Source organism: Bubalus kerabau, chromosome 20, assembly GCF_029407905.1.
Source record: "Bubalus kerabau isolate K-KA32 ecotype Philippines breed swamp buffalo chromosome 20, PCC_UOA_SB_1v2, whole genome shotgun sequence".
In the NCBI taxonomy this organism is placed as follows: domain Eukaryota; kingdom Metazoa; phylum Chordata; class Mammalia; order Artiodactyla; family Bovidae; genus Bubalus; species Bubalus kerabau.
Window position 1 is genome coordinate 48,156,522 of NC_073643.1, and position 27,033 is coordinate 48,183,554.

Sequence of the window (27,033 nt, forward strand, 5' to 3'; positions counted from 1 at the left end):
AACTACTTAACACAATGGAGTTGAGTATGCGGACAAAGGATGTGATAACATATCTTAGATAGCTAGCTTTACAAATAAATTCACTATTCTTTGTGCCCCCTTCCCAGCCAAAAAAAAAAAAAAAAAATACTAGAAATACATTCACTAAGGAAACATAAAAAAAAAATAGAATTTCACCTATATTTTTAAGAACCCAGCCCCAGCCTCCTCACCACTTCATCATTTCGACTTCCACAATACTGTAGTCCCCCATCTTGGTGTTTTAATTTTCAACTCTGACACGCCAAAACATTATAGATGTGTTCAAAATCTTTGCTTTACTTTTTGGCTGGCACGTCCCTGGCCCCAGGTGTCTCTGCAACTCCATCTGAGGCTGGACAAGCCCACAGTGGCCTTGATTTAAGCCATTCAATGCCAGCACATGGTTACACTTCTCACCAATGAAGTTAATTATCACTCCCCCTTTAAAATAAGATCATGGTCTTTATCCTTTGTCAACAGAGCATTTGACTTCGATTTCTGTCAGCTAAGCTAGTATAAACCACATGCCTGCAGAGATAGAGTATCTTTGAAACAATTCCTCCTAGCTTGGCCATCCATTATACAGAAACATATGCCACAGGCCTGGAAATGGAAGATAAAGCTCTTTCTGGCACAACCTGAAAGTGTATTGTGTGCCTCCTATGACTAAGCTGTTTATTAAGAAACAGGGACACTTAAAATGGGGAAAGCATATTATCTCTGCTGCTGAGTTGTCTGAAAAGGGGCCAGAGCTCAGAGCAGACTCCGTTCAAAGGTCTGACTTCTTCATCCGCAAGTCGCTCTGGTGTGGTTCTGCTGGTCTTTAGATTTTGATTCCATGAAAATTTTGATTCCGTGGTCATGCCTGCCTTCCAAATGCCGGTATGTATGAACAAGAGCACAGTGAGATCCTGGCAGATGAAGGGAAGTATCCGTCTGATCGTATCTGGGCTGAAGGTAGGCCAGGTCCAGTCCCATCTCTGTGAAGAATGCTTCTTACTTGGCAAGAGTCACTGCTGTTAGCACCTGGAGATGGACCTCTAATTTATTACCTGGTCCCTGAGGACCACTTTTCTTTAGTGCTGAAGTTGGTGAGTGTGCAACGACTCACCATCACAATAGACACGCTGCAGATTGTGCTGGTATCTCTTTCTCACCACTGATCCTGCAATGAAAGCTAGCATGCAGAGGTCCCCATGCAAACACTCGGGAGCCACTCACCACCCCAGCACTAGGGCCCCCACATCTGTGAAGGTTCATTAGTTTTCCACTCTCATCCCCCAAGTCGTTTTCTTTGCTCAAGTGACAACATACTTGTTAATTCCTAACATCAGCTAATACATGTCATTTTCAAATATTTTATGTGACTCTGAATGTGAAAGATGAAGATGGCTTTTCCTATGTAAGTAAAAAATAAAAATGAAAGAAGAAGAACCACCACCAAACTCCCAGTCCTGCTTCCTTTTTTATTAACTCAAGTGAGACTTGGGACGGAGGGGAAAAAAGGTGAAAAGGTGTCAAAAGATATTTCCTAATTTGACAGCTGAAACAGCTTCTAGTCAAATCTTTTTCAGTGAACTCCTGAGAATGAGGTACAGGGGGAAAGAAATCCAAAATCTACAATGAAATGTGTCAGGATAAGTAGAGACTGTTCCTGGAGTCAGGTTATCAGTATTACCAGCCACAGAAGGAACTGGCCAGTGGCTAAGGCCCAGAGGAGTCCCTCCCTGCCCTCCTCCCCTCTTCCCTCCTTGCCCTCCCTCTCCACTCTCTCTCTCACCTTCTCTCTCACCTTTCCTCCATCAGTCTTCTCCTGGCTCAACCCTACCATTCTTCTCTGTTCCTCCCCATTTTTCCAGGTAGCTTGTCCCATCCTGCCTCTGGGATCCCAGACCTGACAGATGACTAACTCTCACAGAGGTGAACGAACTGGATCAGTCTGACAGTCAGCAGGTGTAGGGGTGGGGACTACCCACCAATATCTGAGTGAATCCAATATTTGAGTGACAGACCCCAAGCCTTCACTCAAAATCCCCAGGGATACTCCTCAGCCTTAGTCCTGGCTCTACACTGGGCAGTGAGAGTCTACACCACTCCCAACCTCACCCACCTCGGTTTAAAACAAGTCTCCACAGAACCAGTTACTTCCTAAAAAGATTCTACCCGGGACAATCATGGAAGCCTATTGTGTTTTGTTAGAAGGATGTCAGGAATTTCTACCCTCCCTCCCCCAAAATGAGAACCCCAAGGATTCTGAGGGATACAAGGCTGGGGTGTACACAGCCATCTTCATTGCTCTCTGCTAGGATGTCTGGGGCAACCCTATGCTCATTCCTGGGCCAAGTGGGGTCCTGGCCTACTGGCCATAAGAAAGCCCTGGAAGGTCTCTTCAGCCAGCTCCCAAAGTGTGCGGACCTGGAGTGGCAGAGCTGGAGAAATGCAGAGCTGAGGCCATGGAGTGAATCAGGAGTGAGAAGACAGAAAGTCTGTGCCCACTGTGAGGTTCTCAGGATTCAGCTCAGAGAAGAATCAGACCATCAGGGGGCAGACACATTTACCCACTCTGAGGTCACTGCCAGTAGCCTTGTTACATTATAGCCAACAGGATGCAGCACTAGGTAGTTCTTAGGGTCTACAGCCTATATGGCACATGCTGAGCAGCTATTATGCACACCAAACTCAGCCCCCCAGTAGGACCCACCTACAACGCCAAACTCTTAGTTGTGAGGAGATACTGGGGTGGACAAGGGGCACTGGGGAGGGGGCCTTCGAGCACTGGCTAGTCATCAAGGAAACTCATTGTTTCAATATTTCAGCCCCTGATTTAGCCACACCAATGCTTCCTAGCTGGAGGGTGGTCCGGGCAGCAGGAACTGCCATTAAGAACTAGCCATGGAGACTTTCTAATCAGGTTATAATCAGGCTGACCCTCATCGTAAATGAGGAACAATCTGGGTGCTTGGCTTCTCCCAGGGCCCGTCTTCTGGGAGGCTCTCATTGCTCATTAATAAGACAACTGTCATGGGAATCAGGCAGACCTGGATCTGAATTCAGACTTGGATGAGTAACTTAACCTCCCTGAGCCTGTTTCCTCATCAACAAAATGGGCGAGCAATGGAAATAATGGTGACTAAGACTTTATGAGCCTTCTCTATGCCTAAGTATCTCTCTCTCTCTAATCAAGCACCCTCCTCTAAACTCCACCTGTTGAGTTGGGCACAGTTATTCTCCCCTGAGACACGGAGTGGCTAAGCATTTTGCCTGAAATCACACACAGCTGAGTGGTGGCACTCTGATTCTAACTCAGGCTGTCTGGTTTCAGAGCCCATCCACTGACCCCGCAGATTTGACTCTCTCCTGCTCATGGGGTTGCTGAGGGCATACAGGGAGACCGTGAAGATGAAGCACTCACCACTACACCTCCCCAATGTTGGTTTTTAAGCACAAACACAACGGCTGCTGTTCTAATTAACTACTGTTATCCTTTCAGAGACACGAATGTCTCAGTGGATTTTATGTTAGTATCTGCTGGGTTTTTCCCTCAGAAAAAGTGAACACAACAATCTCTGTGAGTTTAGTGTTTCTTACTCATAAAACTGACAGTTCTGTTCTTTAGTATCCTTCTTTTCATTCAACACAGTAGCCCCAAACTATACTAAAAAAACAGTGCCTTTAGGATGAAAGAATATGAATATCACTCAGCTGTTTGCTGGACTCAGCACACAAGAGGGTAGAGCAAGAAGGACAAAAGAAGAAAAGACTATCTGGCCTGGTGTGGGGGCGGGAGCAATGTTGATCAGGCTACCTTCAGTATACCCACTCCAAATCTCCTTTGAAAGGAGAATAAACTGGCAAACAGGAAAAGAATAAAATCCTTATAAATTAACATATAGGGATATTATGTCTCAAAAGAGAGATATCCCACTGATGAGTGAATAACGGGGAAGGATCTTGAGACAGGTGCTAACAACAAAACAGAGGAAACTACAGAGACAAGCTTTTTAAAGAGACAACAAAATAACAACACTACTCTGACAACCCTCACAAGCAGGCACACGGAGGAAGTGGTAAGCCCTGAGCAGAGAGACACTGGCGAGTGAGCGCCCCATCCTCACAGACCCCTGCACTGCCAGCCACTCTTAGGTGCTGGAGAGGAGCCAGGCATAAGGAGGGGGCCTGAAACAGGGGGCAGAGCAGAAGGGACCAGACGCCTGAGCCTCAGGCCTCCATGAGACGACCCCTCACCTCCAGAGGGTCCAGTGAGGCTCAGGAACAGCTGCTTCATCGAAACCCCCTTGCAAGGTACCTGAGACTGCCAATGAGAGCACAGCAAAAGTACCTGGCCGCCTGCCTTTGGCTGGAGACTAGAAAACCTAACTTCTAGTCATGCTTTTCAGTGTGACTCTAGGAAGCAGTGACATACTCTTTTCCAAGGGCAGAATATTCTCCGTAGTTGAGGTAGGGCTCCCCCATGTCTTGATATCCAACAGCAGGTGATTGGAGCATCATGGAATCCTTTACAAGGAAACAGATTCTCTTTTTCCAGGCAAACCCCATTTGTATGAAAATAACTGCTGTCACCATAAGGACAGATGACACTAAATACCATCTCCATGAAGACAGAGTCCACTTTCTCCCTGGTCCTCCCACCTTCAGCAAAACCACTGTCAGCCACACCCACAACACGCTCAAAGGACTAACAACTGGAAGGCCATCAGCAGTGAACACAGGGATGTGCTTCCTTTCATTGAATAGATGTGTGCCTGGAAAGCACTTTAGATAAGTGGCTTTTGTGAATCAAGTTCGTTTGTTCTTTTAATCCCTAAAAAATCAACACATTTGTGGCACTACATACAAACTGAACAGAAGGGTAGCAAGTGGAAAGTAGGCACTTCAATTTCCTGTATATCGCTCCAGAAGTGATCAGTATATTCAGCCATTTACGTGTACCCTTCAAACACACACACACACTCATGCAGTCACTATGTATTTTCTTATTCATCCTTACCTTTTCCTCTGTCATGTACTGGCATATCTTGGAGCCCAATCACCGGAACACACGGAACTACAGTTCTGAGTTTTTGGGTCCCAGAAACAACAACGCCTTCTGAAATGTTAGTGGCTCTTCTAAGATAAAAGGACACCCTCATCAAATAAGTTTGGGGAAAGCTGTCTCACACTATTAAACAGCTTTCTCTCTGATAGAAACTCCAGTTTCTTGAATATCTCATGGATACCATGTGCTGTCAAGAGTGACAGATTTTACATAGCACCTCCTTCCTGTATTTCATTCTAAAACATTTTTTCCAGGACTGCTTACCTACATCCTGTGCAATGTGATCTCTTTGTGTGATATTCTCAGCCTCGCCCCAGCTCTAGGCTAAAGTATTTCCTACCCTTCCTCAGGCATCAGACAAGCTCATGCTCCTCAGGAAAACACCCTCTGACCGCGGCTGTCCCTCACCCCTGGTTCACCCCTGGCACAGGCTGAGATGCTCTGGAACCTACTCTCACTGGACCACAGCCCCCTCCACTTCATTTCTTCTGGTTGCATTAAATGCTCAGTGGTGTGATTGGTCCCCGTCTGTCTATAAACATCACGGGAGCGTGGGCAGTGTCTGAACATTCATCACCACCCATAATGCCTATCTCTGCAACACCAGAGGCGCTCTATGAACATCCATTAAATAAATGCATGATAGCGGTATCCCTAGAATCCAGCTCTGTGAAGCCAGTCCGGTCCCTACAGGGGAAGAATTCACTTCTCCTAAACCTACTGCAGTGACCATCCTGCTGAGGCAAAGAGCCTTTTTTGCATGTTGAACCACTATCTCCTTACTGCTCTCTTATGTATTTTGGTACTGCAGGTTTGCAGGATTAAATGTGGAACTGCCTCCTATCTGACAGAAATATCCTCAACACATGAGCCACTGGGATGCATTGATATTCTGATGCAGAATTTGCTTTATATTTTTAAAAAGACTTCCTGCTGCAACATTTATTCTGATCATGGGAAGAGACTGAGAATTTATGCAAAATAAGAAGTTTTCATTTATGATAGAATTTCATGCCGTGGGAAGAAAATAGCACCGTTTGGCAAAAACAGGGCTTTCCATTTGCCTCACATAAGAAGTGTGTATGTAAGCAGGTCTGACACAGCTATCTGAACATTTTGGCACAGCCACAGGGCAGTGGATACAGCAGTGGCATGAAGGACAGTCTAAACAAGCAAGGTATCCAGGCAGGGCTAAAGTCAGTGTTGGGGATGCAGTGCTGACTTTACTGTTTTGTGAGATGAGTCATGATAAGCAAGTCTCTACACCTCAGTTTTCTCATCTGTAAAATTGGAATAATAATTGTTTCTACTTCACTGAGTTGTAGGTAGAATTGTATTATATTAGATCATGCTGTGCTTACAAGTCATAAACACCACATAAGTGTTACCTAGAGAAAGGAAACTGAGAGAAAGGGATATAGGTGGACTAATACACAAGTGAGTGTCTCCAAGGTCAATGTCTGGTGTGTTCTGGATAGAAGAGTCCATAAGCTTGGAGCTAGGAAGAGAGGAAAGAAAATGAGAAGTGAAAAGGAAGATTTCCTTTACTCCCCCTCTCTGCTACAAGAGGAGGCTCACCAAACAGCTGAGGCCCTCCGACACTTCTGAGAACCCTGGGTCCCATACAGAAGGAAAGCAAAGAGTGCTATTTTAAACACTACAGCATTTAACTGACACCACCACCAAGGATCTCAGCAGCCCAGCAGCAGGGTATGAACACAAAGAGCTGTCCCCATCTCAATCCAATCATGATGAACATGGTGAAGATATCAGGGATTGGCTGCCTGCAGAAGACATTCATGGGCTTCCCATGCCCAAGCAACTCTGGCTCCACACAACTTTCTGTTCATGGAGTTTCTTGGTGTACAACTCCAGTGATAAAAGAGTTTCCAATGTGCAAGAGGAAAAAGAATGTTATTTTGTTCATTATCATAGCTACTCCCAGGCATAGTCTATGCCACTGTGGGCTTTTCACTTATAACAGGACTAACAAAGGTGGCTCTTAGGAAGCTCTTACCACACATCACCCACAGGGCTAAAGATTTAATACATATTTCATTTCATTCTCATAAACTCTATAGATAGTTGCTACCATAATGACACCATAATGGCTGCTTAACAGATGAGCAACAGCAAAGCCTAAGCCCTTGTGGCTGTATGGGTCAGCATCAAGGCAACAAGCACATACCACACTCACACTCAGACTCCAGGCCCTTGAACAAGTCCCCCCACCAACCCAGCACACCCTGCCAAGAGCTGCTGAGGAGGCCTGGGGTCAAATGCAGGACTGTCTGCAAGTCTCCCCTGTTTGCCCAAAATTGTGAAGCCCTACCTGCATTCCCTCAGCAAAGCAATCCCTTTCTTATTTTGAGGGACCTATGGTATAACAGTTCTTAACTATTTTCCTCACTGGAACACATCTGACTGTCAGCCCAGGCTGCAACATCCACTGCTGTCATTTCCAGAGTGCTGAAGATGGTCCCTCCCTCCCAATCAAAATACAGATCAGAAAGGAAGTGCCTACATGTGATGTTAGCATGGGAATGACCTTCAATTTCCTCTAAGTTATCAAACCGGAAAAGAATAATAAATCGCTTACAAACTCTGACTCTCTGCTATTTACTGTGACATTTCACAGATGTTGACAAGACACCAGGTTGGAAAACAAAACACTGTTACTCATCATTTCTACATTATCTTTTATTGCTCTGGTCCCTCGTTTTAGAATTCTTCTAGCCTAGACTCAGCAAGATCAAAACAGTGAATCCTAAAGTAAATCAACCCTGAATATTCATTAGAAGGATGGATGCAGAAGCTGAAGCTCCAATACCTTGGGCCATCTGATGCGAAGAGCCAACATATTGGAAAAGACCTTAATGCTCAGAAAGATTAAGGCAGGAAGAGAAGGGGGCAATAAAGGATGAGATGGTTGGATGGTGTCACCAGCTCAATGGACATGAGTTTGAGCAAACTTCAGGAGAGAGTGAAAGACAGGGAAGCCTGGCTTGCTGCCATTCATGGGGTCGCAAACAGTTGGACACAACTGAGAGATCAAACAACAATAAAGCCTAGAATCAACTTCTAACAATTGCGAGCCTCCAGCCTCATTTATGGGCTTCCCTGGTAGCTCAGCTGGTAAAGAATCTGCCTGCAATGCAGGAGACTGTGGTACATTCATGGGTTGGGAAAATCCCCACAAGAAGGTATAGGCTACCACTACAGTATTCTTACGCTTCCTTGGTGGCTCAGCTGGTACAGAATCTGCCTGCTATGCGGGAAACCTGGGTTTGATCCCTGGGTTGGGAAGATCCTATGGAGAAGGGAACGACTACCCACTCCAGTATTCTGACCTGGAGAATTCAATGGACTGTATAGTCCATGAGGTCACAGAGAGTTGGACACAAGTGAGTGACTTCACTTTATCCTGATTTCTATTATTCTGAAAGAAAAGACACTAAAAAATAAAAACATACTAAAAGATCCTTAGAGTAATATTATCATATTAGACATACATTTAAGACTATTATCTTCGAAAGGAACCCCATCCCCCAAAATAAAATTCAAATAGAAATAGAATTGAGAAATCAAAACCAGAAAAAAATCAGCAATCTGTTCATGATAAACTACAGTAGAGCAGGACTAAAGTACTCATGGAGTAAAGCAGGACTCGGTTCAAGAAACATCTGTGGAAAATTTTTTCTATTCCACTCCTTCTGCTAAGTTCTAAAGGAGATAAAGAAAGCACAGCCTCTGTCTCCAAGTCCCCTCTCTCCAAAGGAAAGGAAACCACTACACCAGGGGACAGAGAAGGACAGGTGACTCTTCTGGAGAAAAAGGCTGAGGCCAGAGGGCAAGACCAGGCTCCAAGAAGCTAAGATGTCAGGAAAGGGTAAGCCTGCATGAGGAGAGCAGGCATGGGAGAGGCAAGGGTCCAGTTCAGTTCAATTCAGTCACTCTGTTGTGTCCCACTCTTTGTGACCCCACAGACTGCAGCACGCCAGGTTTTCTGGTCCATCACCAACTCCCACAGCTTGTTAAAACTCATGTCCATTGAGTCAGTGATGACATCTAACCATATCATCCTATGTCGTCCCCTACTCCTGCCTTCGATCTTTCCCAGCATCAGGGTCTTTTCCAACGAGTCAGTTATTTGCATTAGGTAGTCAAAGTATTGGAGCTTCAGCTTCAGCATCAGTCCTTCCAATGAATATTCAGGGTTGATTTCCTTTGGAATGGACTGGCTTCATCTCCTTGCAGTCCAAGGGACACTCAGGAGTCTTCTCCAACACCACAATTCAAAAGCATCGATTTTTCAGTGCTCAGCTTTCTTTATGGTCCAACTCTCACGTCCATACATGACTACTGGAGAAACCATAGCTTTGACTAGACAGACCTTTACCAGCAAAGTAATATATCTGCTTTATAATATGCTGTCTAGGTTGGTCATAGCTTTTCTTTCAAAGAGGAAGCATCTTTTAACTTCATGGCTGCAGTCACAATCTGCAGTGATTTTGGAGCCCAAGAAAATAAGTCTATCACTCTTTCCATTGTTTCCCCATCTATTTGCCATGAAGTGATGGGACCAGATGCCATGACCTTGATTTTTTGAATGTTGAGTCTTAAGCCATTTTTTTCACTCTCTTCAAGAGGCTCTTTAGTTCTTCATCGCTTTCTACCATAAGGGTGGTAACATCTGCATATTTGAGGTTAATGATATTTCTGCTGGCAATCTTGATTCCAGCTTGTGCTTCATCCAGCCCAGCATTTCACATGATGTGATCTATATGTATGCTAAATAAGCGGGATAACAATATACAGCCTTGACATACTCCTTTCCCAATTTGGAACCAGTCCGTTGGTTCATGTTTGGTTCTAACTGTTGCTTCTTGACTTGTGTACAGATTTCTCAGAAAGCAGGTAAGGTGGCCTTGTATAACCATCTCTTGAAGCATTTGCCACAGTTTGTTGTGATCCACATAGTCAAAGGCTTTGGCATAGTTAATAAATCAGAAGTAGATGTTCTCCTGGAGTTCTCTTGCTTTTTCTATGATCCAGAGCACGTTGGCAATTTGATCTCTGGTTCCTCTGCCTTTTCTAAATCCAGCTTAAACATCTGGAAGTTCTTGGTTCACGTACTGCTGAATCCTTGCTTGGAGAATTTTCTTTTTTTTTTTTTTCCCATCCTGAACCTCCTTCCCTCCTCCCTCCCCATACCATCCCTCTGGGTCATCCCAGTGCACCAGACCCAAGCATCCAGCATCCTGCATTGAACCTGGACTGTCGACTCATTTCATACATGATAGTATACGTGTTTCAATGCCATTCTTCCAAATCATCCCAACCTCTCCCTCTCCCACAGAGTCCATAAGACTGTTCTATACATCAGTGTCTCTTTTGCTGTCTTGTATACAGGGTTATTGTTACCATCTTTCTAAATTCCATATATATGCGTTAGTATACTGTATTGGTGTTTTTCTTTCTGGCTTACTTCACTCTGTATAATAGGCTCCAGTTTCATCCACCTCATTAGAACTGATTCAAATGTATTCTTTTTAATGGCTGAGTAATACTCCATTGTGTATATGTACCACAGCTTTCTTATCCATTTATCTGCTGATGGACATCTAGGTTGCTTCCATGTCCTGGCTATTATGAACAGTGCTGCGATGAACATTGGGGTACATGTGTCTCTTTCCCTTTTGGTTTCCTCAGTGTGTATGCCCAGCAGTGGGATTGCTGGATCATAAGGCAGGTCTATTTCCAGTTTTTTAAGGAATCTCCACACTGTTCTCCATAGTGGCTGTACTAGTTTGCATTCCCACCAACAGTGTAAGAGGGTTCCCTTTTCTCCACACCCTCTCCAGCACTTATTGCTTGTAGACTTTTGGATCCCAGCCATTCTGACTGGAGTGAAATGGTACCTCATAGTGGTTTTGATTTGCATTTCTCTGATAATGACTGATGTTGAGCATCTTTTCATGTGTTTGTTAGCCATCTGTATGTCTTCTTTGGAGAAATGTCTATGTAGTTCTTTGGCCCATTTTTTGATTGGGTCATTTATTTTTCTAGAATTGAGCTGTAGGAGTTGCTTGTATATTTTTGAGATTAGTTGTTTTTCAGTTGCTTCATTTGCTATTATTTTCTCCCATTCTGAAGGCTGTCTTTTCACCTTGCTAATAGTTTCCTTTGATGTGCAGAAGCTTTTAAGGTTAATTAGGTCCCATTTGTTTATTTTTGCTTTTATTTCCAATATTCTGGGAGGTGGGTCATAGAGGATCCTGCTGTGGTGTATGTCGGAGAGTGTTTTGCCTATGTTCTCCTCTAGGAGTTTTATAGTTTCTGGTCTTACGTTTAGATCTTTAATCCATTTTGAGTTTATTTTTGTGTATGGTGTTAGAAAGTGTTCTAGTTTCATTCTTTTGCAAGTGGTTGATCAGTTTTCCCAGCACCACTTGTTAAAGAGATTGTCTTTAACCCATTGTATATTCTTGCCTCCTTTGTCAAAGATAAGGTGTCCATAGGTGCGTGGATTTATCTCTGGGCTTTCTATTTTGTTCCATTGATCTATATTTCTGTCTTTGTGCCAGTACCATACTGTCTTGACGACTGTGGCTTTGTAGTAGAGCCTGAAGTCAGGTAGGTTGATTCCTCCAGTTCCATTCTTCTTTCTCAAGGTAGCTTTGGCTGTTCGAGGTTTTTTGTATTTCCATACAAATTGTGAAATTATTTGTTCTAGCTCTGTGAAGAATACCATTGGTAGCTTGATAGGGATTGCATTGAATCTATAAATTGCTTTGGGAGAATTTTCAGCATTACTTCGCTAGCGTGTGAGATGAGTGCAATTGTGCGGTAGTTTGAACATGCTTTGGCATTGTTTTTCTTTGGGATTGGAATGAAAACTGACCTTTTCCTGTCCTGTGGCCACTGCTGAGTTTTCCAAATTTGCTGGCATATTGAGTGTAGCACTTTCACAGCATCAACTTTTAGCATTAGAAGTAGCTCAGCTGGAATGTCATCACCTCCACTAGCTTTGTTCATAGTGATGCTTCCTAATGCCCACTTAACTTCAAACTCCAGGATGTCTGGTTCTAGGTAAGTGATCACACCATCATGATGGCACGGCCCAGGGGTAGGCATTCAAGAAGTCAAGTCCTGGTCTCATGAACCAGAGGAGGAAGAAAAGGAAGGCCAGTGAAAGAGGGCAGGAACCAGCATCTGTTTGTGAATGTTTGCATTTCTTCCTACAAACACTGCTGAAGGGAAGGGCATGTGCGTGCCCGGCTTGGGCAGAGCCTCATGGAAATTCCACCCCTCTCCCTCTGGGAGCAGGGAGTTGGAGATCGTTTGGAGTAAGAAGTCAGTGTGTACCAATCAAGTGTCCCAAGGTCCGGGTGCTGTGCTCTGCCTGTACCATTACCTCCTCTAATGCCCAAGAAGACTGTTCACACCTTACAGATGGGGAGACACTCAGAGCATGAAATGCTTTTTCCCAGTCCACTGAACAGGCACTCACAGAAGTTCGAAGCAAGTCCAAGCCTGCCACACTCCAGCGCCTCCTTGAGGGTTCTGGAAAAAGCCTGGAGACAAACCAGGAAAGGAATGTTGGGGACTATACAGGTCAGTACCAGGGTGAAAGGGAACCAAAGGGACAGGAAAGTGTTTCAGAGAGTCTTAGTTGGGAGGTATAAACTCCTTCTCATTTGCTTTGCAGGAAACCATCCACCAGCACCAAAAGTCATACATTTGAGTTTCACCCCATTTAACATGCTAGACCTGACTCCAGAATGGAGTGCAGGAGATTGGTTTTGGAATTCTGTCACAGGAGGTTCTGGAGGATGGCAATCCTTACTTGCTGACTGCAACACATTGAGTAGTGGTGAGATACTACAGCTAAAACGCTCAGTGCAGAACATGCCTCTCAATAAGTAATCAGCTCATTCACTCCATTCGTTCATTCATTCATTCAACAAGTGCAACATCTGTGTGGAACATAAGCCTAAAGAGAGGGCACAGTGAGCTAAAGGACATCCTTCTTTCACTAACACCACCTCTGAGATGATAGGGATTAGCGAGACCCCACCTACGTGTACACAGGTACACATCTTCATAGGCCTGTTTGTGCTATGCACACACACACATAGTCAGAACTGTGAAGAAACTGCCAAAAGAACCTGAACTCAACCACCACCCAAATGGTGAATTTTAATACAGAGATAGTTACTCTGTGACATAAAAATATAATTTCCAAACCAGAAGAGAAAAACAATGAATACTTTTGAATGACAGCTGTGGGGTTACTTCAGTAGCATTGTCTTCTGTGCATCTGGCCAAACACTCTTGTCATGCTTGCACTGATGACACAGGGTTGGGGCGTTCATTTGGCCTGCAGGGGACTGCAGATACCCAAAGGCCACGTGACGTCCTTCTCGCGAATGAAGCAGTGTGTGTAGCGTATGTCTGACCTTTTCATCACGACTCTTATGGCCACAGGACCATCGCATACAGTTACTGCTGGAAACATGTAAAAGCAGGGGTCTAGCCTACTCCCAATGTTCAGCTCTGAATTCCAAGGAGAAAACAAGCAATTTAGGAGTCCATATTTGTTTCTGACAGCCTGGAGTCACTTTCCCTCTTTCTCTCTCCCTCCCTCTCCCTCCCTCTCTCTCACACACACACAGCAAAGGGAAAAGAAACAAAAACGAAAGAAATTTTAAACATAGGCTTTAAAAAGGTTCATAAGCCTTCTTGCACATCAAATTTCTCCTAGAAAACATCTTAATGATTTCCGTGTAAACGAATCAGAAACATATGGATTAAATTTCCCTTAAAATATACACATGTAATTAAGGGGGAAAGTGCTTGGCAAAATGCATTTTGCATTTTATCAAACCCAACATCTGAAAAATAGGTTGAGACATCTGACAAACACAAACCCAGCAATCCTGCTCATCCCTATGGCAGCCCTGGACTCATGTCCACTGGGTGAGACCTTCCCCTTCCCTGGGCTTTTCAGAAGAACCTGCTGGATTGTAACAGACTAGCTGGTTTCTCAGGCTCTGCAGTGACAGTTATGAGTCTCCCTTTTCCTGGACTTGTGTTCATTTTCAGGGGCCAGGCCCCCCATACAGGGGAGCTTACAGTCCACAATGGCCTCACTGGGCAATTGCTTGGGATGTCTAGACAAGAAGAGCCCCGTCCTGCCATTCACACCTCACCCCACCTCTGCCAGCCAACAACTCTCTCCCAGGCTCTCCATCACCAGTGGAGGAAAGGGAATCGAGACTGAGAGCTATTTCCAGCATCTTTTCTTCATCTAAGAACTAAGTGAGAAGTTTTTCTAAATTGCTCCCTTCATTCATTTGCTCACCTGGAAATAAGTATTTATTGAGAACCTACTAGGTGCAAGGTACCATGCTAGGGCTGGAAAGTCACCAGAGAATACAGAGAAGGTCTCTGCCCTGGTGGAGCTGATGGTCTTGCTGGAGGCTCATTCTCTGGGGCCTCAGACCCGAGGGCTTGCATCTTCACCATCCATTCTGGGCTGCACACCATTCCTCTCCCTTAGGCGTTCCCTGAACCAGGCCCTGAACTCCTCCTCCTCGCCTTTATTCCCTCTCCCTCAGTGTCTGAGCCTAGTATTCCTCTGCAGACCTCTTCCTAGAAAAGCTCTCAACCATAGTTTACCTGTCCCAGTTTCCACAAGCTTCTGATGACTTTCACAGCCTCTCACCACCTAGCCAGCCCTTTCAGACCCCATAGCCTAATGTTTCTGACTATTCCCCTCAACAAACCCAAAGGACACCACACTTTCTCACTGTTAGTGTCCAGTCCCCCAACTCGCTGCCCCCCTTGCCCCTGCCAACACCTGCTCACTGTTTACTTCTTATGCTGGACACACTTCCCTCCTAACCATGCCCTGCCTGCCTAACTCCTTCCTCTCTACCTCTTCACAGGGAGGCCCTTCTTGAAGCTGCAGGCCCAGGCCCAGCCCCTGCTACAAGTCACTGAGTATCATATCCTGCCTTGCATTTACCTAATCATGACTTGTTCAGCATCCATTTCTCCCCTTTGCTCATGGAGCAGGGCCCAAGTCTGTCAAGATATGTTGTGGACATATCTCCAGAGCTCAGCACAGTCAACATTTGATCAGTGAATGAAATAAGAAAAGAATGAATGAGTAGATGAGCAAATACTTACAGGCAATATTCTGCCTCTCCTCCCTGCTATGTCCCACTTTCTGACCCAAGAAGATGGCCAGAACCTTTGTATTTCTCGCATCAAGGTCAGCACCTCTCCCCAGCTCACGTGGGGACCTTAGCTCACTGGAACATGATACTGGGTATTATGGAGAGAAGAGGAAGCCTGGCCAGGGAAGGGTCTGGGTTCTCATTACAGGGAGCAGGGCCCAGGAAGAATCCGAGCTTCAGAAGGAAGGCTGGTAATGGGTCCAGGATTGGAGCTTCTCAGCCTGGGCAAAAGTTCCCAGATCCCAAGGTGACTCAGAAGTAACTGAGTCCCAGAAACCTGTGAGAATAAGTTCCCATCCTCTTAGAGCTCATACTCAGAGAGGAAGCCAAGTAAGGTGAACTCTTCAGAAAATCCAGGTCCACCTTGGCATGGATCTTCCTATCTATGGGACTTGGCCTCCCTGACCTTTAGTTTCTTCATCTGAAAAAGGGAGATGAGAAAATCATCTAACCTCCCTCATTGGGCTGCAGAGGGAAGAAAATGAGGCCAAGGTGGTAAAATGATACCAAAGTTTAAAGGAGATCAGCCCTGGGTGTTCTTTGGAAGGAATGATGCTAAAGCTGAAGCTCCAGTACTTTGGCTACCTCATGTGAAGAGTTGACTCATTGGAAAAGACTCTGATGCTGGGAGGGATTGGGGGAGGAGGAGAAGGGGACGACAGAGGATGAGATGGCTGGATGGCATCACCGATTCGATGAACGTGAGTCTGAGTGAACTCCGGGAAATGGTGTTGGACAGGGAGGCCTGGTGTGCTGCGATTCATGGGGTCGCAGAGTCAGACACTACTGAGCGACTGAACTGAACTGAACTGAACTTCTAAAATTTGCATTTTTCCTATATTAAACCTAAAATTGCTGGGAAAAAAATGTTACCATCTTTGCCTCTTTTCTGCTTGAGTGTAAAACACTGACATGCTAGAGGATTCTTTCCCTCCCCTCTCACCCCCAGCCACATTATACAATCTTTGGTGTATGATGTTATCTATGGGCACATTTCTAAGCCATCACCTTCTTTCTTCCACTTTTATCATGTCTTTCCTCTGTCTTGATAGCATCATGATTACACCACAGTATGGGGAGGAGGGGGCCAGAAAGCAAAATGGAATAAGAAAATGCAAGAATAAAATGAAAGTGTAAGTCGCTCAATTGTGGCCGACTCTTTGCAATCCCACGGACTGTAGCCCTCAGGCTCCTCTGTCCATGGACTTCTCCAGACAAGAATACTGGAGTGGGTAGCCATTCCCTTCTCAAGGGGATCTTCTTGACCCAGGGATAGAACCCATGTCTCCTGCATTGCAGGCAGATTCTTTACTATCTGAGTCACCAGGGAAATCCAATAAAAAAGGAGAAAACCCTTCAAAAAACACAGAATCATGGTAACTGCCCAATCATGTTCTTTAGCAAACACATGAAAAGATACAAGCAGACATTTATGATCAAAATTTGGCCTATTTCCAATTTTTGGATCTCAATCACTTTAAAATAAAAATATTTGGAAGCCAAAGTATTGCCTTTTTCTTGGAGTACAAAATGAATCAGGGCAAAGGCTAACAAAGTTTTGCCAAGAGAATACACTGGTCATAGCAAACACCCCATTACAACAACACAAGATATGACTCTACACTGGACATCACCAGATAGTCAATACTGAAATTAGATTGATTATATTCTTTGCAGTCAAGATGGAGAAGCACTATACAGTCAGCAAAAACAAAACTGAGAGCTGTCTATGGCTCAGATCATGAACTCCTTATAGCTAAATTCAGGCTTAAATGGAAGAAATCAGGGAAAACCCTGCTTTTAGACCATTCAGGTCTAAATCAAATCCTAAATCAAATCTCTTATGATTGTACAGTAGAAGTGAGAAATGGATTCAATGGATTAGATCTGACTGACAGAGTGCCTGAAGAACCATGGGCAGAGGTTTGTGACATGGCATGGGAGGCAGAGATCAAGACCATCCCCAAGAAAAAGAAATGCAGAAAGGCAGAATGGCTGTCTGAGGAGGCCTCACAAATACCTGAGAAAAGAGGAGAAATTAAAGGCAAAGGAGAAAAGCAAAGATCTGAATCTGAGTTCCAAAGAATAGCAAGGAGAGACAAGAAAGCCTTCCTCAGTGATCAATGCAAAGAAATAGAGGAAAACAACAGAATGTGAAAGACTAGAGATCTCTTTAAGAAAATTAGAGCTACCAGGGCATATTTCACACAGAGATGGGCACAGTAAAGGACAGAAACGCTATGGACCTAACAGAAGCAGATGTTAAGAAAAGGTGACAAGACACAGAAGAACTATACAAAAAAGATCTTAACGACCACATAACCATGATGGTGTAATCACTTACCTAGAGTCACACATACTGGAGTCTGAAGTGAAGTGGGCCTTAGGAAGCATCACTATGAAAAAATCCTAGTGAAGGTGATGGAATTTCAGTTGAGCTATTTCAAATCCTAAAGATGCTGCTGCTAAAGTGCTACACTCAGTATATCAGGAAATTTGGAAAACTCAGCAGTGGCCACAGGACTGGAAAAAGTCAGTTTTCATTCCAATGCCAAAGAATGTTCAAACTACTGCACAATTGCACTCAACTCTCACGCTAGCAAAGTAATGCTGAAAATTCTCCAAGCGAGGATTCAACAGTACATGAACCGAGAACTTCCAGATGTTCAAGTTGGATTTAGAAAAGGCAGAGGAACCAGAGATCAAATTGTCAACGTCTGTTGGATCATAGATAAAGCAAGAGAATTCCAGGAGAACATCTACTTCTGATTTATTAACTATGCCAAAGCCTTTGACTATGTGGATCACAACAAACTGTGGCAAATGCTTCAAGAGATGGGAATGCCAGACCACCTTGCCTGCTGCCTGAGAAATCTGTATGCAGGTCAAGAGGCAACAGTTAGAGCCAAACATGGAACAATGGACTGGTTCCAAATTGGGAAAGGAGTATGTCAAGGTTGTATACTGTCACCCTGCTTATTCAACTTATATACAGAGTACAATATGAGAAATCCAGGGCTGGATGAACCACAAGCCAGAATCAAGATTGCTGGGAGAAATATCAATAACCTCAGGTAGGCAGATGACACCATCCTTATGGCAGAAATTGAAGAACTAAAGAGCCTCTTGATGAAAGTGAAAGAGGACAGTGAAAAAGCTGGCTTAAAGCTCAATATTCAAAAAACAAAGATCATGGCATCTGGTCCCATCACTTCATGGCAAATAGATGGGAAAAAAATGGAAAGAGTGACAGACTTTATTTTCTTGGGCTCCAAAATCACTGCAGATGGTGACTGCAGCCATAGAATTAAAATATGCTTGCTCCTTAGAAGAAAAGTTATGACCAACCTAGAGAGTATATTAAAAAGCAGAGACATTACTTTACCAAACAAGGTCTGCCTAATCAAAGCTATGGTTTTTCCAGTAGTCATGTATGGATGTGCGAGTTGGACCATAAAGAAAGTTGAGCACTGAAGAATTGATGCTTTTAAATTGTGGTGTTGGAGAAGACTCTTGAGAGTCCCTTGGATGGCAAGGAGATCAAACCAGTCAATGCTAAAGAAAATCAATCCTGAATATTCATTGGAAGGACTGATGCTGAAGCTGAAGCTCCAATACTTTGGCCACCTGATAGGAAAAACTGACTCACTGGAAAAGACCCTGATGCTGGGAAAGATTGAAGGCAGGAGGAGACGGGGATGACAGATGATGAGATGGTTGATGGCATCACTGACTCAATGGATATGAGTTTGAGCAAGCTCCTGGAGTTGGTGATGGACAGGAAAGCCTTGTGTGCTGCAGTCCATGGGGCTGAAAACAGTTGGACACAACTGAGTGACTGAACTGAACTGAACTGAACTTTGACCTATTTCTAGTTTTTGGATTTCAACCACTATTTCAACCAATATTAAAATAAAAATATTATGGTGGGATGATTTGGGAGAATGGCATTGAAACATGTATAATATCATATATGAAACGAATCGCCAGTCCAGGTTCAATGCAGGATACAGGATGCTTGGGGCTGGTGCACTGGGATGACCCAGAGGGATGGTACAGGGAGGGAGGTGGGAGGGGGGTTCAGGATGGGGAACACGTGTACACCCATGGCAGATTCAGGCTGATGTATGGCAAAACCAATACAATATTGTAAAGTAATTAGCCTCCAATTAAAATAAATAAATTATATTTAAAAAATAAATAAATAAAATAAAAATATTTGGGAGCTAGAGTATTGCCTTTTCCCTTTATAGACAACCTTGAGAAAAATGGCTCACAGACCTTCAAGCCTAGACACTGGGGTGGCGTGTAGTCCAGAAAGGACAGTTAATGAAAATGCTGGGTTCTGATCCTGCCTCTACCAGGTGGGGAACATGTGACCTTTTGTTACTCCCTCTTAGTTCAAATTCTTCCTTTGTTAATCATCACTGCTTACAAGAATCAAACAAGCTAATATAGTGATAATCACAGTAGAAAGCACTGGCCTTCATCAGATACAGACTCTCTTCCTGTGCTATTTGACTGTGACACCATGACGTGGGTCTTATTTCCCCTCCAGCAGGTGACAAGAGACAAGGTCAGTGGGCTAGCCACTGCACCCCAACCTACACAAGCATTATTCTTACCTCATACATGATAATTCTATCAGCTCAGTACTGTTAAGCCTAAGGATGCTGAGGACTGGAGGAAAAGAGAAACTTGCCTAAGCTCAGGTACTGGGTGGCCTTCTAAATGTTAAATCATCACCACAACCCCCTAAGAAGGTCACTGAGATTATCACCACTGGTTTCTGAATGTGGAAAATGAGACACAGCCATTTTATGCAGTCACAGACACATGGGGTCAGCCATGGTGGCAGGTGATCCTCACCAGTCTGCCTCTGGGTGTGGCTCTGGCCCCTGGCTGTCCTCTCACACAACCACTGTCTAAAACCATATTCTCTAGCCTTCTGGGAGAGTCTGGGAGACACCCAATGTCCTTTCAAATAGTGTCTTTTCCATGTAAGTTAGCCAGGGTATGTCTCTGCTGCTGGCAGATGCCATGAGAACATGGCAGCCTCGGGGGCATTCCCTCCCTCGCCCGTTGAGGAAACTCCACCATGTAGAGAGCACAGTGCTCAGGGCAAGGGAGGGCACCAGGCAGGCCATATCAGTAAGGCCCCTGCCCTCAGAGAAGTCTACATGCAGAAGGAAAACAACGTGTGGAACTTACTTCTGGAACAAAGGACCAAAGTCACCTACGAAAGAGTGAAGGAATTAAAGAGTTTGTACTGAGCTGATTCTGAAGAACAAGCATTTGGAAAAGCAATAAAGGAGGAGGCGGGGATAATAGAAATGGAGTGAATAATAAGATATAATGGAGGAAAGAGAAAGGCACACTCAATGAATGAATAGGGTTCTCAAGTGGGTAGACAGAGGTGACAGGTGGGGATGTGTCAGGAAGCATTTAACAGGAGGCTTCCTGTGTGCTGTTTGGATCTGTCAGGAATTCTCTGTTCCTTATTAATTCCTGAATATTCAGGAATTAAGAGGAGAGGCAAGCCTCTCCAGGGGGCTGGGGAATCCAGGCATTTCCTTCATTAGTGTTTCTATATGGTGATAAGTACCCTCTTCCTTCTTGTGAACCATATGGTATAAGTGATTGTTTACAACTCTCTCTCTCTTTAATATGGATTGCCTATGTTCTGTAAGTCTGGAATTTTAATCTTTATCTTTGCTGAGAATAACTACCTTGTAAGACAGTATATATGCACACACCATGTTCATTAAAACACCTTTGCTCCATCAGAGCTCTGGTCCCCTTGTCTTTCTTTCTTTCTTTCTCTCTCTCTCTCTCTTTCAGGCTGATCCCCTGGAGCGCAGAGGCTTTCTGAGTTCACTTTCCTGCCCGGGCTTCTAAGACCCTCTAGAGAAGGTGGTCTGCGTCTTCACCCCATCGAGAGGGCACCTGAGGCCTCCGTGAACAGAGCAAGTCCCATGTCAGGGGCTTTATTGGCTTTCTGTGTAAACCAAGGAATATCAGCCTCTTTCTCTCTCCTTTACTTTCTTATCGGTCCACTCCAGACCACCAGGTTCTGGTCCATTAAAGGACCTCAACAGGGATGAAGGGGTAGGTTACCAGCAGAGCATATTTCTTTCAAATACACATATACAAACACACATACCCAGATACACACACACGTATATATTATGTAATAGGTACGTATGTGTACACGTACCTACATATGTGCTTGTGTAAATTTTATACCATTTCAGCCCAGAAATTACTTACAAGAGTTCAGCTTTATCTGAATCCACTGTCAGATTATCCTCAGTTCTCACAGAAGCATCCTGCACCCTGCTTTACTCATAGAGGATATGGAGTTCTTCATGGCTTTGAAAGGCAAGGGCAGCTAGTCTCGAAAGATGTCTCGACAGGTATAGCAAGACTAGTAGGCTGGGGATGCCAGAGGAGCCATTCAGCAAACACCGGCTGAAGAAGTTTCAGGAAGAAGCTGCTGCACATTTCTAAATACTTCAGGAATATGGCTCTTTTAATTCTCATGGCTTGTAGGTCAGTTTACTGTCGTGTCAGCAGCTTTGAACCCGCACTTTATATCAGCGCCTTCGAGAAAGGCACCTCCAGCACAGAGGTGAACAGTGGCCTGGCTGAACAGCCTGGTCGCAAAAGGCCCAGCTCCAGAGGCAAAAAGAAGGCAGACCACAGAAAAGAGCTGGATTTCACCAGCAAGTTTCATCTACGCCTAGAAGTTATGCCCAGGAACACAGCACACAGCAGTGCATACACAAGTATTGAACCACTCTGCTCCAACATATGGGGGTTCAGGCTGCCAGGAGGGCATGGCCCCCTGTACTGGTTTCCTTCAGTGGGGCAAGATTTCTAACATAAGAACATCTCAGCTAGTGACCAAGCTTTGAGCATGTGTTTTTTGTACATGTCATCAATAACTAGATCTGAGCTGGAGGGCACTCTAAACATGAAATACATCTCTGCAACATGAAAAGAAAAAAGACTATCAGGGGCTGGTTTGAATTAGGTACAATGAGACAGGAATTTTCCCGGTCTCCTCTTCTCTTTCTTGAGCAGCTTACTCACTGCCTGGTGGAAACAAGACACAGGGAACTTTAGTCTATGACCCACAGCCTAGGTGGGGGACCACTGAATCTGAATGCTGGTGGTAGGCAGACACCATAAGGGCTGCTGAGGATGACTTTAAACAAAATTATATACCTCCATGACTCAAAAATCTGACTGCCTATTAGGATTCTGCCTAGCAAGCCCTGAGGTCTGTGTGATCAATGGCAGCGCTAGTCCCTAATGTGCTGTCACCATGGAAAGGTACAGTTATACCTTTAAGGCTCAAGGTGCAATTAAATATCTATAATGGTGCTAATAGTTCAAGCAACCTTCAAGCAGCTGCCATATTTTAAAAGATCATTCTGAGCTGTTCTATGTCTGGAACTGCTCTGCAAAATCTGAACTTTTCCTCTCCCATTGAGAATGCATTTAATGCTGACAGGATGGTTCCCTTACAGCCTCACTGTACAAAAGGTGGTTTCCTTCTCAGCTGGCAGGATGCCTTTAAAGGATTAAACTCCACCTAACAAAGCTAAGCTCAATTCTCTAAGGCTTGCATTCTTAAGAATTTGCTCTCTGAGAAGAGTCCAAAGTGAAGATTAGGTCACAGGATACAGTTCAATCCACAGCCCACTGAAGGCTACTTGGACTGACATCATTTTCTATAAGAGATAATGAAGACAAATGTGTGGCTGCTCACAGGAGCAAATGGTCAGGCCCCCTCTTCAGAGCTCCCACTGTCTCGGGCTTTTAGTAACTGTGGCCAGCAGATGACACACAGTATCCTATGATCTTTTTACCCGTCTGGTCCCTAAGTTCACTGTGAACTTCTCAAGGAAGGGGCTGCATCTGGTTCACCACAGAGGCTCCATTAACCATCAGAATAATTAATGGGACTTCCCTGGTGTCACAGTGGATAAGAATTTGCCTGCCAGTGCAAGGAATAGGGTTAGATCCCTGGTCTGGGAGGATTCCACATGCCATGGAGAAACTAAACCCATGAACCAAAACTACTGAGCCCCTGTGCCACAACTACTGAAGCCCATGCACCCTAGAGCCTACGTTCCTCAACAAGAGAAGCCACCACAATGAGAAGCCCATGCACTGCAACAAAGAGTAAGCCCTGCTCTCTGCAACTACAGAAAGCCCATGCATAGCAATAAAGACTCAGAGCAACCAAAAATAATAATCAGTAAACAAATAATTTAAAAAATTAATGGATAGGGTACTGCCTCACAGAACATCAAGGATGGATAACAGGTCAACTAGGAAAGGGAGATATTAGATATCCAACCTCAAACGACAGGCATGAGAAGAATGCTTCAGAGATGCTGAGTGGGAAGTTCTTTAATCATTGACCACATTTTTTAAACAGTAACCTAAAACAATTTAGAAATGTATATTCATGTTATTTCCCAATAATAATGATAACAACTAAGATGCAATAGGCACTTTCTATGAGCAACAGCTGAGCTGAGACTGCTTAGGCATCATTTCATATTTTCACAATAACCCCCCAAAGGAGGCAGTACCCTTATACCTGTTTTACAAAGAGGGAAACTGAGCCTCAGGGAGGCAAAGTTGCTTGCTGAGGATCACAGAGCCAGCAAGAGAAAGAGCAGGATCCAAGCCTTCTCTTGACACTGCATTCCTGAGATACTGAAACCAGATCCCAATATTTCTGAAATATCAATGGGACATAACACAGTCGATTTTTACTTTAAAAATGCCATGGCTTCCTGATTTATTTTGGGGGGAAGACAGTTCTTTACTTAGGCTCCTCCTTGGTATGACAAAGCAGAGCAAACTCCTGCTCAGTAATGGTGAAGATGAGGAGGGTGATATCCTCAGTTAACCCCTTTGGACACATCATGCATTTCATCCCTACAACACCCCATGATGTAGACACAGTTATTATCCATATCCTAGATACAAGGAAACTAAGGTCTAAAGAAAGGAAGTGGTCTCAGCCTTTCAAGGTCACAGCCAGTAAGAAGTGGAACTCAAGGTCTAACCAGCGGTCATCTGTTGCCAAAGCCCAATCCTTGGCTACTATTATCCCAATTCAAAGCAGCATACGGGAATTTGGGGAAAAGAACTCTAGAATCTATGAAAAAACTGGATTTGAGGAACACAAGCCTGAAAACATGGAGCTTCATTAGGATTCATTTTGCTTTGTACTCTAAGTGAAAGTCGCTCAGTCATGTCGAATTCTTTGTGTACCCATAGACTATACAGTCCATAGAACTCTCCAGGCCAGAATACCGGAGTGGGTAGCCATTCCCTTCTCCAGGGGATCTTCCCAACCCAGGGATTGAACCCAGGTCTCCCGCATTGCAGGTGGATTCTTTAACAACTGAGTCACCAGGGACACCGAAGAATACTGGAGTGGGTAGCCTATCCCTTCTCCAGGGGATCTTCCCGACATAGGAATGGAACCGGGGGTGTCCAGCATTGCAGGCAAACCACAACTAACTCCATGGCAATACCAGGAGCTCCAGACCCTCAAAATCATCATAAGGAAGGGAGGAAGAAGAGAAAAGGTCTGTACACTAGAGACCGCAGGTCCAATGTAGCTAACTGTTTTTGTAGCTTAAATGTTTTCTGAGAACACAGTCAATTTATATATTATCTACTGATTTACATATTACCTATGGTTGCTTTTGTGCCAAAACAGCAGAGCTGAGTAGTTGCAACAGAGGCTTTATAGCCTGCAAAGTCTAAGTAATTATTAATTATCTGGCCCTTTAAAGAAAAGTTTGCCAACCTATGGACTACAAGTTAAGAGGGCCTAATGCAACATGAACCAGAAAGCAAGCCTAGAGTCTCCAAGCAGAAGAGGCACACAATTCACCTATACTGCCAATGCTTGAAACACTGGGCTTATAACTGCATTTTTCAAAAAAGCACACTATCCCAAATCAGCCACCCCTGCCCCTCACACTCTTCCCTCATCACCTGCTTAAAGACCAGCAGCAGTAAGTCTTACCTTTGTTGTACATGTTCGTTGGCACTTGGACATCACTCAGACTGATGTTCACAGGCAGATTATTAAAATGGTCATTTGGGGCTAAGATGAATTCCTTCCCCAGCTCCAAAAAATTCCCATCTTTGTCCCTTTCATTTATTAGCACAGCATTGAAGTATTCATACTGAAAGAGAAAGTAAAAAAAAAATAAATAAAAACACAACATGTGGCTTAGAGGAGAAGGCTGTGAACTCAGACCTGAGTATGGCTGACCTGGGTGGGCCATCTCCTATACTTGTGAATCTTAACTCTAGTCACATAATCTCTTTAAGCCTTTCACACCATCTATGGCTCTTTCTGCACTAGTGTGATATGATAGCACTAGATAAATATTTCCCAGTGTCATTAAGAACTTTTGAAAAACAAATTTAGGAAGCTTCTCAGTACTTCCTTATATAAATATAGAGGAAACTGCACAAAACATTTCAATTCTTTAAAGTTTGAAGACAGACTCTGCACTTAATAACCCAAACTTTAAGTAGAATGAGACTGAAAAACAACAAAAATTAAGTAAATATATAATATGTTAGATAGTCATATTTGCTTGGAGAAGGCAATGGCACCCCACTCCAGTACTCTTGCCTGGAAAATCCCATGGATGGAGGAGCCTGGTAGGCTGCAGTCCATGGGGTTGCTAAGAGTTGGACACGACTAAGCAACTTCACTTTGACTTTTCACTTTCATGCATTGGAGGAGGAAATGGCAACCCACTCCAGTGTTCTTGCCTGGAGAATCCCATGGACAGAGGAGCCTGGTAGGCTGTTGTCTGTGGGGTTGCACAGAGATGGACATGACTGAAGCAACTTAGCAGCAGCAGCAGCAGCAGCATATTTGTTATTCTAAGTGCTTCTCATTTGTTAACTTATTCACTTCTAACAACTCTAAGAACTAGGTTTTAAGAGTATTTTCAATTCACAAGTGAAGAAATTGAGGTAGAGAGAATTTCTGTATGTTGTCAAAAATTACACCACTGAGAAGCAGAAAGAGAATTAAAATACAGACAGTCTATTTCCAAAGACTGGGCACTTATCTGCTGCACAGTATTGCAAGATGGTGGATGGCAGGTGTGGTCATAACTATCAGATCAGCAATTTAAAACAAATGTAATTAATATGCTAAGGGAACTACTGGAAAAAGTAGAAAACAGGTAAGAAGAGATAGATAAGTAGAGAGACAAATATTCTAATGAACTATCAGAATGAAATGCTAGAAATCAAAAACACATAACAGAAGTGAAGAATGCTGATGGCTCACTTCCAGCTGAGACACAGCTGAGGAAATAACTCAGTGAGCCTGAAGCTATATCAGTAGAAACTTCTCAAACTGAAAAGCAAAGAAAAAAAAAAAAAAGGAAAAAAATAACAGAATCTTCAAAAACCATGGAACAATTACAAAAAGTATAACAGATGTGTAATGGGAATACCAGAGGAGGAGAAAGAGAAAAAAAGAACAGAAGAAATATTTGAAGTAATATTTCTAAAATTAATGACAAACCACAAACCCAATCCAAGAAGTCCAGGAAACATCAAGCATATGAATATTAAAAACAAACAACAACAACAAAAAAATACTATACCTAGACATGTCATATCCAAACTACAGAA

General features: G+C 43.9%; 1 protein-coding gene across 1 annotated transcript in view; it reads right to left on the reverse strand.

Annotated features, from left to right (window-relative positions):
- Window positions 1-27,033, reverse strand: part of CACNA2D3 (calcium voltage-gated channel auxiliary subunit alpha2delta 3) — a 908,562-nt gene that overhangs the window by 479,148 nt on the left and 402,381 nt on the right. The window contains exon 5 of the mRNA XM_055556946.1: window positions 25,391-25,553. Within this exon, the coding sequence (XP_055412921.1) occupies window positions 25,391-25,553 (163 nt within the window). The remainder of the gene's footprint in view (window positions 1-25,390; window positions 25,554-27,033) is intronic.